This window comes from Lissotriton helveticus, chromosome 1_1 (genome assembly GCF_964261635.1).
Source record: "Lissotriton helveticus chromosome 1_1, aLisHel1.1, whole genome shotgun sequence".
Classification (NCBI taxonomy): domain Eukaryota; kingdom Metazoa; phylum Chordata; class Amphibia; order Caudata; family Salamandridae; genus Lissotriton; species Lissotriton helveticus.
The window spans coordinates 576,176,977-576,189,941 of NC_136057.1; the positions used below are offsets into that span (position 1 = coordinate 576,176,977).

Below are 12,965 nucleotides of genomic sequence, written 5' to 3' on the forward strand. Positions count from 1 at the left end.
TAACATTATCAGCAACATGAGAGCAGTGTCTGGAGTGGTTAAGGGTGTTGGCTCTAAACCCACGTGCTCCCCACCGGACTGAAGAACACTGAGGAGAGAAGTACAGGAGGAGGCAAGCCACTGGGTAAGTACATATTTCATTTTTATTGTTATGACCCACTGATAGGCACTGTGAGAAACACGCACTGCTGTCAGTCTGCACTCCATAGCTCTCATTCGTGGTCCATTATAAACACTGTTTGTAAAGAACCATGATTGAGAGCCTTGGCATTGACACTAAAGGCATTCTCAATGTCTCGGTGCCTTTCAGTAGGTCAAAATGGCTGATTTGTTTGCCCCACCACTTATGCCTGTTTCTTAATGCCCAACAGGGCATATTGAACAAAATGCAGGTTTTGCAAAATGCTGCAGCACGGCTCATTACGGGCATTCCTAAGTACGCTTACATTTCCCAGGAGCTAGTTAAACTTCACTGGCTCCCAGTGCGAAAGCGGATCTCGTTTAAAGCACTGTGCCTGGTATTTAAGGACTTGCGAGGCCTAGGGCCATCCTTCCTCCGGCAGTATTTTCGTTGGTATCATCCGACAAGGCACCTTAGATCCGCTGATGCAGGGCTGATTGTTGTACCCCGCATCAGGAAAGCGCGCTGGGGAGGTAGAAGCTTTGTGCTGGGAGCAGCCAAGGCCTGGAATGCCCTGCCCCTGGCTCTTAGAAAGATGAAAGACTTTATGGCCTTTAGGAGAGGTCTTAAGACCTGGCTGTTCACTGATTAATTATTCCACGGTTTGTGCCTATAGAGTTTTACAGAGCGCCAGGACACCTACGGGCAACAGTGCACTGTACAAATGTCAAAAATAAATAAATAAATAAATAATGGGTGGAGAATGTGGCCAAGCGGCTAGGGTGGTCAACCTCAGAGCTGGGGAACCGAGGTTCGAGTCTTGGCAGAGACGCTCAACATTCTGTGATTAAGGGCAAATCATTTAATCATTTAATCTCCCTGTGCCTAACAAAAACAAAATGAATGTGTGTCCTTATGTAACTTAACTGGTGCTCATGTAAAGCGCTTTGATACCTCCGGGTCTAGTTAGCGCTTTAAACCCCCCCGCCCCCAAAAAAACCCAAAAACATCTGCCACTGAGTACCCCAATGTTACCTCTTTGACTCCGTGTGAAGAGGTCGCTCCCCCACGCTCTCTGCCTGGACTTCGCAGCGCTTGGGTCTAACTGCTTGCCTTTCCACATATTGCTGCTTGGGTATCGTAGCTCCGACTGTTTAGCTCTATAATTAGTGATAGCGCTTGTAAACATTATACGCTAAGTTCCTGTGCCTGCTATTGTCCGCTTTGACTCAGACTGTGCTCGCATGTAATTTCAGGCACTCGCATTGCTAGAGTTTGAAATAAGTATTACTGACTGATTGTGCTGGTACCTCCGCCCATAGCGCCATTCATCTGTGTGCCCTAATCTCGTCCTGCTTCAGGTTTGTTTTCGCTGCCATCTTGTTTGTTGTGCCTCGTGGCCAGCCTCCCCGCCCCGCTAACGCCTCCCAGCTGCTCCTCCCTCGCCCCCGCCCCCTCCACCATCCATATATGACAGATGCTTTCCCGCGCAGTGGCCACGCGCAGCGGTCGCGCCCCATGCACGCCGAAGGTGCGCCAAAGGTAAGCCCGTCTACCCCCGTCCGCGCCTGGACCGCGCCCAGCGCCAGAGCCCCTGGTCCTCGCCATACCCTCTCCACTCGCTTAATGTATGACGCCGCAACTCTCCTTGCCCTTAACACCGGACGCGCCCCACAATGCTGCGTAACTACCCCAGGACACACCCATGGACCATTCGCATGCCACTCATGCAAGTTTGCCTGCATCAGGACCCACACCAAATCCTCCTCCTCCAAACACGGCTCCGACCCTAACCACCTGAAGTGCATCCTGCTGAACACCCGCTCGGTCCACAAACACGCCACTGAACTCTGGGACCTACTCGACACCACATCACCGGACGTCGCCTTCCTTACAAAAACATGGATGAACGCATCATCAGTGCCCGACATCGCCATAGCCATCCCGAACGCTTACAAGATCATCCGAAAAGACCGCTCCAACCAAACAGGAGGAGGCATCGCCATCGTCCACAAGAACACCATCCGAATCATGACCAGTTCCGACGATAAACTCGCGACCGCCGAACACCTTCACTTCCAGATCCACACCGACCCCAGGACCACACTTAGAGGCACCCTCATCTACAGACCACCAGGAACCCGCACACAATTTATTGAAGACATCACTGACTTCATCAGCCCACATGCCCTCTCCTCCGAGAACTACATTCTACTGGGAGACCTCAACTTCCACTTGGAAAAGACTAATGACATCAACACCACCACCCTTCTGGACAACCTGGCCAATCCCGGACTCAAACAACTTGTTGACACCCCCACCCACTTAGCCGGACACACGCTCGACCCTATCTTCACCTCCAGCAAACACATCTCCTTCGATCACACCACAGCTCTCCATTGGACGGACCACAGCTGCGTTCACTTCAGCTACAAAAAGACCACGACCCACATCCCACCACTACCAATTCCTCGAAGAAACTGGAACAAAATCACCACCGACCAACTCTTCACATCGCTTAACCAAAACCCCCCCCCCGACACATCATCGGACCCAAACCAAGCTGCCACCAAACTCACACAATGGATCACCCACAGCGCTGACAAATTAGCGCCCTTGAAAAACCACCACACCAAACAAGGTAGCAAAAAGGCCCCCTGGTTCAACGATGACCTTAAGAAGTCTAAGAAGTTATGTCGTACCCTCGAGAAAACCTGGAGAAAAAACCCAACCACTAACAACCTGACCACCTTCAAGGACGCCACCCGCAAACACCACCAATTGATCCGATCCACCAAGAAATCAGCATTCCAGGATCGACTCGACAACAACACCCACAACAGTAAAGAATTATTCAACATCGTCAAAGAATTTACCAACCCCACCGCCGGCACCAACGACATCACCCCCTCACAAGACCTCTGCGACTCTCTATCCTCTTTCTTCCTCAACAAAATCGCCGACATTCATAACAGCTTTGGAAACCTGTCCAAAGAACAACCCATTCCACCCACCTCCGAACCAAAACAGCACTCTCATAACCTCTGCACCTGGAACCCAATCTCGACTGAAGACACCATCCGCCTGATGAACTCCATCCACTCAGGATCGCCAACCGACCCATGTCCCCACCACATTTTCAACAAAGCAGACTCCATCATCGCACCCCATCTTCGCGACGTCATCAACTGCTCCTTCAACTCCTCTACCTTCCCAGAAAGCTGGAAACATGCCGAACTCACCGCCCTTCTGAAGAAACCCACAGCGGAACCATCCGAACTTAAGAACTACCACCCCATCTCACTCCTCCCCTTCCCGGCCAAAGTCATCGAGAAAGCCGTCAATAGTCAGCTAGCCACCTTCCTTGAATCCAACAATTCACTTGACCCCTCACAATCCGGCTTCCGAGCCAAACACAGCACCGAAACCGCCCTCATCGCTGCTACAGATGACATCCGAACACTACTGGACAACGGAGAAACAATTGCCCTCATCCTACTTGACCTCTCCGCCGCATTCGACACAGTCTGTCATAAAACCCTCATACAACGCCTCAGCAACGTCGGAACACAAGGAAAAGCGTTAGACTGGATCATCTCGTTCCTCGCCGGAAGAACCCAGAGAGTCCGCCTCCCCCCATTTAAATCAGAGGCAACCGAAGTCATCTGCGGCGTACCGCAAGGATCATCACTCAGTCCCACCCTCTTCAACGTGTACATGAGTCCCCTCGCATCCATCGCGCGACAACACAACCTCAACATCATCTCCTACGCTGACGACACCCAGCTGATCCTCTCCCTCACCAAAGACCCTTACACCGCCAAAACCAATCTACACGAAGGAATGAAAGAAGTAGCCGAATGGATGAAGAACAGTCGCTTAAAACTTAACTCGGACAAAACGGAAGTCCTCATCTTAGGATCATCCCCCTCTGCATGGGACAACTCATGGTGGCCACTGGCTCTGGGCACAGCACCCATACCCTCAGATCACGCACGTAACCTGGGCTTCATCCTAGACTCCTCCCTATCGATGACCAAACAAGTCAACGCCGTTTCATCATCTTGCTTCAACATTCTACGCATGCTCAAAAAAATCTTCCGCTGGATCCCCACCGATACAAGAAAGACAGTCACCCACGCACTAGTTACTAGCCGACTAGACTATGGAAACACCCTCTACGCCGGAACCACAGCCAAACTACAGAAAAAACTCCAACGCATCCAAAACGCCTCAGCCAGACTCATACTGGACATCCCCCGTCAAGCTCACATTTCCGATCACCTGAAAGATCTCCACTGGCTTCCCATCAACAAAAGAGTAACGTTCCGTCTCCTAACCCATGCACACAAGGCCCTCTACGACCTAGGACCCGAATGCCTTAGCAAACGACTGTCCACCCGCCAACTACGCTCATCCAATCAAGCTCTCGCCACTATCCCGCGCATCAATAGATCCACCATGGGAGGAAGATCTTTCTCCTATTTAGCGGCCAAAACCTGGAATTCTCTCCCCACTCACCTCCGCCTCACACAGAACCACCTCTCCTTCAGAAAACAGCTAAAAACCTGGCTATTCGATAAATGAATGCACCCACCCTCACTCAAGCGCCTTGAAACCCTCTGGGTGAGTAGTGCGCTATACAAATTACTGAACTTGAACCTATTTACGCCTTGATGTCACTGGTAGCATTAATTGTGTAAAAGCATCCTTTGTTCAACAATCCATGTTTAAACTATCTTTTATTCAACTATTCATATATATATGTTCATTCTTATTCATGCACCCATCTGTCTTGCCCCTACCACCTCACTGACATATCCAGTTGCTTACTAAGTCATTCATTCATCAGTCCAGCCACACACACCCATACATTAATACATTAGTTGATTAATCAAATCATTATGGCTCTAATTCACTCAGCTATCCATCATCCATGTATAATAATTCATGTAGTCATTCACTCATCAATCACCCATCCCCACTCCTCATCCCATGAAAGCTGCTGTGCACATTTCTGCCATCAGCCGGTTATCGATTAACCTTCGCACCCATTGATTTGCATACACACCTTCATTCTCGTTGTCATTCATGTATCCCCGCAGCCTCATTAATTCACCTATTCGTTCTCACACACAGTTCACCAGCAATAAACACACACTTTCACCTATAACAGTGCCATAACTACTACATTTCTCAATGCAGTACCATCAGAGGGAGCCACATACCCGTGCAGATCATGATCGGCCCGGTGGAAACGTAGGACACACTTTTACTGGCGGACAAAACAGGGGAGGTAATCACTTTAGGCTTCTGCTTCTACAGCAGCCAGGTTGTATGTTTCACGGCCCTTCCAGGTCGCCCTTTCTGGCAAGGGGCAGCATGCCCTCCCCCCTCCCTCCCCTACTTACTCTTTCCATTCCTGCCCTGGTCGAATCAAGTGGTAAATGGGAGCATTAAATCGCAATAGCAGGGCACAAGTCCTAAAAAACAGAATTGGGGGGCCTAACCTAGTTAGGCAGCATGCTAGTGACATCATGGCATGCGACATCACTGTGCGCAACATCACGCATGACATCACGGTGCACATGACATCACACATGGAATCACAGGAATTGACATCGTAGAAAGTGGCATCATAAGCCATGACTTTGCAGAAAGTAAATCAGATCTAAAGCCCTCACTTACATGTTTAGCAAGTCATGTGTACGTTTGAGCGCATTACGAGGATAATAGCGCAGTGAGCTATGGAAGATGATATGTGACTTCTACACCTTGCAATCCCCCAGTTTTATGTAACACATCCTGTGCATTAATTTACATATATATAATTTTCTGTACATGTAATATGCACATGTTGATGTAAAGCGCTCTGACACCCTGCATTGGAATGAGTAGGGCTATACAAGAAACAATAGTGGTACTTATGCCAAAGCCTCCTCAGGGAAAATAAACGCTATATAAATGTAATTTGTTTTGTTTTCTTGTAAATACTCGGAAAGACCAACACATCCGATAGTGCATGCATATCTCCTAAACAGGGACTGAACAAAGTGAAAAGCTGCCTCTCTTAACCCCTTCCATGACGCTACCTCGCTGGTGCTGCCATCGGCTAATGGCCGACGCGGCCCCGCCCGTTTTGCGGAAGTGCCGCACTTCCACAAAAACGCAGGCGCAGTAGAAGGGTTAAGTATGTGTGAAGTGCTAACAAGGTGTGAGCCTTTGTTTCCAACCCGCTTCATTTGCATCAGGTGTGAGGCTTCTGGCTGCTTCCAGCCAAGAGATTCGAACAAAAGGAGGCCTGATGACCGCTCAAATTTCACCTTTGTTATGGGCCCAATAAGAAAGCCATGTCCCTGCCTGCACATTTTTGCTTGTTGCAGAAGGAAAGCAGACAACTTGCAGGCGCTGCTGAAAGTGTCCCGGCCCTTGAAGCTGTACCCGCTCTCACTGCACTGCTGCTTCTGCAGTGCCCACTGTAAACTTCTGCCCTTGAAGCTGTACCCGCTCTCACTGCACTGCTGCTTCTGCAGTGTCCACGGTAAACCTCTGCCCTTGAAGCTGTACCCACTCTCACTGCACTGCTGCTTCTGCAGTGCCCACTGTAAACCCCTGCCCTTGAAGCTGTACCGCGGTCTCACTGCACTGCTGCATCTGCAATGCCCACTGTAAACCTCGGCCCTTGAAGCTGTACCCCTCTCACTTCACTGCTGCTTTTGTAGTGCCCACTGTAAACCTCTGCCCTTGAAGCTGTACCACGGTCTCACTGCACTGCTGCATCTGCAGTGCCCACTGTAAACCTCTGCCCTTGAAGCTGTACCCCTCTCACTGCACTGCTGCTTCTGCAGTGCCCACTGTAAACCTCTGCCCTTGAAGCTGTACCCCGCTCTCACTGCACTGGTGCTTCTGCAGTGCCCACTGTAAACCTCTGCCCTTGAAGCTGTACCCCGCTCTCACTGCACTGCTGCTTCTGCAGTGCCCACTGTAAATCTCTGCCCTTGAAGCTGTACCCTGCTTTCACTGCACTGCTGCTTCTGCAGTGCCCACTGTATATCTCTGCCCTTGAAGCTGTACCTGGTCTCACTGCACTGCTGCTTCTGCAGTGCCCACTGTAAACCTCTGCCCTTGTAACTGTACCCCTCTCACTGCACTGCTGCTTCTGCAGTGCCCACTGTAAAACCCCTTGGTGAACAGTGCTTTGTTACTTGGTAGCCGGATGTATCTTATGCAAGTCAGTTTCCTACATACATACACATAAAATATATTTTACATAATTGAACACATGAAGATGAACCTAAAGTAACATTCGGGGACTGTTTAAAATGCCGGCAACAATGCATGGTATTTCAAAAGTATTTTTTTTAGATTTCGCAAATATTCGTGCTTTGAACTATTGCACCACTCATGATAGTCCTATTAATTTTGATGTCGTAGTTTCATTTGTAATAATATTCCCCTGGTGCTGATAAAGCTATAGGCTGAGTGCGTGTAAACAAACGCAGCTTTAAGGCTCACATTTGACCTGCAGGTCTGAGACACATGTGCACTACCCCCACTGAGAGAGGTTGTACAACATCACTGTTCATTATTGGAAAATTAGAAGAGTCATTCAATGAAAATGATTTTGACAACTGCCGCTAAACACATAATAGGATAGAGCAGTCTGATTCTCAAAAATAACTTTTAATGTGCTACTCCTGCCGCTGCAGTGCTTGGCCATTGTTCCTGATCCGGCCTCGCTCTGATGTTAGCCAATATGTAAATTGAAAGATACTTCAAGCGCATTAAGGCAGAGGGTAAGCTCCTTAGCATCAGATTAGTTGCCATGGAAATCACATCTTCCTTACCTGACACCCATTTCCATTCAATGTATCCATGGCCCTTTTGATTGCAGGGTTCTGTGGTTCAAGGATTTCCACCTGAGTCTTCACATTATGCTCGAAGTAGGGACCAATCATGAAATAGTTTTCTCCCCACTCATCCGCTGTGACCTTGGCCTTTGTCTGGAGAACAGTGCAGATGCCACCAACTATTGAAGGAATGCAGGGATTCACGTTAGCATTCGGGCAATACCGTATCCGGATATCACACATATCTATTATCTTTGTCAATCATTGTGTATTTAAAGAAACATGACGATTCAAACACTCGTTTTAAAAAAGGGTGCACGTTTTAATACTGGCTCAATTCCTACCACTTAAGGACTCAAACACAATTTGCGCTACCCCAGATTTTAACAGAGAAATGTAGAAATAAGTTTATGCTGGTGGTAAGTGCCTGTGCTAACTGTAAAATGTAGGAATCATGTGTTCATAATGGTAACATGTAATCTATAGTGCTGCCAAACTTCAAGAGGTACAAAAGGGGGTGGTGATGGAGGGAGCATCTAAACCAATCAAACACTCGCACCCAGTCAACAGATCTGGGTTTAATCCATCACCGTTCTTTAGCCCACTCTGCCACCCAGTTCAGACATGGACATATGCAAATCAGTCTGACCCTGTGCCTCATGGGAACAGTCTAGCCCGAACTGCCAAGCCATGGATTAAACCCAGATCTTTTGACTGGGTGTGAGTGTTTGATTGGTTCAGATACTCCGTCCATCACCACCCCCTTTTGTACTGCTTTGTTCGCCATAAATTGGCAGGGTATGCTCAGATGTGAGTCCCTTGCTCATTTTGCCACTGGATTCAAGCAAGCCTGGCTGAAGACGGCTGAAATGCCAGAAACCAGTCCTAGGAAGCTTGTTTCCGGTCCTGGGAAGGCATGGCTTGGCAGTTCGGTCTGGACTGTTCCCATGAGGCACAGGGTCAGACTGATTTGCATATGGCCATGTCTGAACTGGGGTGGCAGAGTGGGCTAAAGAACGGTGATGGATTAAACCCATATCTTTTGACTGGGTGTGAGTGTTTGATTGGTTCAGATGCTACGTCCATCACTACCCCCTTTTGTACCGCTAAAACTTCAAGAGGTAGCAGAGATACAAGAACATTTTGATCCAATGCTTATTTTAGAGCCACCTTTTTACATTTGGGACGCTTACCTTGAGCTAGAGTTAACCTCAAGTCCTCCAGGTGGTCCATGCCACCGCTGCACAAGACAGATATCCATTCACTGCAGGACAGTAAACAGCCAGCACTACCCTGTTTTGCACTTTCACAGATACACAAATTTGAGGGAGTGAGCTGTGGTGTCAGTCTCGTCACTTCTGTGGTGGGGCCCAGCACACCGAGCTTCCCAGGCAGTGCACAGAAGCTGCTACTGAGGTGGAGGATTTCTGTTTCCTCCCATGTTCTCCAGTCTCCACTGCCCCATTTGGGTTAACTCCCAGTGAAGGTTGCATGAACTCACAACAGGTAATGCTTTCCTTCCTGGGCTTGCAGGAATAATCTTGTCCTCGTCACTATATGTATTATCATATTTAATATGTAACATCTGGGAGCTATCAGCAGTGAATAAACTGTAGTTGCACAGCCCAGCATTGGGCAGGCCATGGTATTGGTTTAATGCGCTATGATGCCATGCACATCCCCAACAGGTCACACAGAGGGCACAGAGAAGATGACCATTCAATGTCTGGCAGGGAAAGCCATCTGGAACCTTTGGTAAGCCACAGGTATGCTTCCCAACCTGTATAGTCTTCAAGCATTATGAAGTCAGGTGTTTATAGGGAATGATTCCAGGAAGGTCAATGGAAGTGAATCATTTTTGGTAGATTAGGAATGCTTGCAGAATGATAAATCCCACTGATGTCCATGGAAGCCCTTCAGCTTCTTAGGAGAGTAAAGATGCCTCCAAGTCAGGTGATACCCACCAGGAGTGTAAAGTGGTATTTCTCTAGGCCGAGTTTCTGGTTTAACAAGAGATGATTGTAGTAAGGTAGTGGATCAAATAAGGATGGAGATCCAGACAGAAAGGTTGATAAGGTGGTTTATTTCAGGCAGAGTAAATCAACCCACGACCAGTAAAGTAGAATACCAGGTTTGCAATGGTCAAAGCATACAGTATAACATTCTAAGAACATGGAATAGGAACTCTAAAGAAGGCATTCCTTAAAGAGCTAGTATACTAATAATAAAGTACATACTACACATCCTTCCCCTAATAAATATAAAGATAAAAAGTAGATAAAAAAACAAAGTAAAGTAAGCAAATGCATACAAAGAAAAACAAGATTAATCCAACACATAATCATGGAATCTTACAGGAACAGATCTAATTCTCCGACTGTGATCCCTACCATCCCCCGCACCAATGGAATTGGAAACAGGCTGTAAAGTGGGAGGAGGCATGAGAACGTTGGAATCACCATGTGCTAACAGGGAAGTGTCAAGGACAAGGCTATTGCCGGGAACAGAAGGAACATTTGGAGAGGTAGATGATTCACCAACACCAAACCAGTCAGAATAGCGATCATCCGATAAATCTGAGGTCTGTTTGTTGGAAGAAATTATCTTTGCTTGTTGATCAGAGATCTTAATAAGGGCATTCTTGTTCCACCAACCCCTTTCAAATAACAGAGCTGCAGAACGAGAAACTTTCAACACTTTAACCGGAGCAGAAAATTTGGATTGCCCCTTAGTTACCTTCACAGGTTTCCTAATGATGACCCAATCACCCGAAATAAGAGGTTTTTCTGTGACATGCATGCGTTTGTCATAATTATTTTTGTAACTCTCTTGTTTACTCTTGACATGTTCACGAATTTTAGTTAAATCCACGTTGACAAGAGAACTTTTCATCAACCAAGAAGGGTTCAACCTAGAAGTGGGAATTCTGCCCCGCAGTAAAACAAAAGGGGACACTCCTGTGGTACTGTGCGGGGTGCAATTATAGTTCCAAATTTTCTCGCTAAGAAATTCAGCTACATCAAGTTTATTAGCACAGGCTGTTTGAATAGCTTCCTTCAACAAACGGTTGGCTCTTTCTACAAGACCATTAGAAGCAGGACTGTAAAGAGGAACTAACATGTGCTTAATGTCAACATTGTTTAAAAACAAATTCATCTCCTGTGAGACAAAGTGTGAACCGTTATCGGAAACAATTTCATGTGGAGTACCATCGATGACAAACAAACCCTTTAAAAATGAAATTACAGCAACAGAATTAGGGTTCTTGACTAAAGAAAAATAAATCCATTTGGAAAAGTAATCAATGGCAACTATTAAGAATTTGAGGTCATCCTTAAAAACAGCAAATGGACCAGAAAAGTCTATGGCAATTTTCTGCCAAGGAGACTCAGGCCACTCTACAGGAACCAGTGGTGAATTAGACAACTTCCAGTGTTTATCAGAGCATAGACACTGTGGACATTGATTGACAAAGGATCTAACCTGGTTATCGATACCAGGCCACCAATAAGTGGTTTTAATTTTATTGGTGGTACCAGTGATACCAGGATGAGTTTCATGGGCCAGAGAAATGATGGATTGCCGGATGCCAACGGGTGGGACAAATTTGTCTTGCCTGAACAAAATGTCACCTGACACCGACAATTCAGATGCAACTTGTGCATAATGTTTTTCTTCCATTGACATGTTTCTATCTCTGGGCCAACCTTTAATCAAAAATTTTTTGACATTGAGTAAGCAAGAATCGTTATCCATACCTTTTAACCAGTCTTGTTTAGTAAGTTTTGTACCTTGAAGGGCATCATCAACAGCAAATACATATTCTAAGTCAGAGTTGACAATGTTACAAGTGGATAAAGGAATGCGTGATAAACAATCCGCACGAATGTTTTTTCCTCCAGGTAAGTATTTTATTTCAAAATTAAATTCTTGAAGACGTGCCAATAGTCTAACTAAACGCGAAGAAGCTCTATTGGAGGAACTCTCGCCGAGCATATAAATTAACGGCTTGTGGTCTGTGTATAAAAGAAATCTGGTGCCCCAAATGTACATTTTAAATTTTTCAACTGACCATGAACAAGCTAAGGCTTCTCGTTCTATGGTACTGTAATTTGCTTCAGCTGAAGTTAATGAACGAGAAGCGAATGCAACGGTGCAATCTTCACCTTTAACTATTTGACTCAGAACAGCTCCTAGGCCACGGGAACTAGCATCAACGGTAATGATGCTTTGAACACCATGGGAAAAGGGCTTGATGGCAGGAGCAGAGAGTATCAGATCTTTGACAGAGTTAAAAGCAGATTGAGATTCAGGGGACCACACAAACTTAGCATGTTTTTTTAACAGATCTCTAAGGGGTTGAACTACAAGAGCATAGTTCCTAACAAAACGAGCATAATATTCGCTCAACCCCAAAAATGCCCTGAGTGAGTCTTTATCAAGAGGGGGAGGAGCATTTTTAATAGCATCTAGCAAAGAAGATTTGGGTTTAATGCCATCTTTTGAGAGGTTGTGGCCTAAGTAATCTACATTACTAGCCAAAAATTTACATTTCTTCTTGTTGACGGTAAGACCATTATTTAGTAGAGACTTTAAAACATACTCCATCAATATGTAATGTTGATCCAGGGATTCAGAATGAACCAAAATGTCATCCTGGAACGCCTGAATTCCGGGACAATTATAAAAAATGGAGTCCATTAATCTTTGAAATATACTGGCTGCAGAGGCAAGCCCAAAAGGTAACCTTTTATACATATATACACCAAAAGGTGTAACGAATGTTGTGAGAGGTTGAGATTCTAAAGATAAAGGAATTTGGTGGTACGCTGAGCGCAAATCGATAGTGGAAAAATATTTGCTACTACCGATGTTGGCCAGCATATCATGGATTTTAGGTAAGGGGTGTACATCAATGATAATGTTGCGATTGAGTACACGCAGGTCTGCACATAAACGAATTTCCCCAGAAGGTTTTCGAGCTACGACGGCAG

At 46.4% G+C, this 12,965-nt stretch overlaps 1 protein-coding gene across 2 annotated transcripts in view; it reads right to left on the bottom strand.

Annotated features, from left to right (window-relative positions):
- Window positions 1-12,965, bottom strand: part of GYS2 (glycogen synthase 2) — a 589,778-nt gene that overhangs the window by 541,808 nt on the left and 35,005 nt on the right. For both annotated transcript variants that reach the window (XM_078674071.1, XM_078674070.1), the window contains exon 2: window positions 7,969-8,150. In XM_078674071.1, coding sequence (XP_078530197.1) covers window positions 7,969-8,150 — 182 coding nt within the window. The remainder of the gene's footprint in view (window positions 1-7,968; window positions 8,151-12,965) is intronic.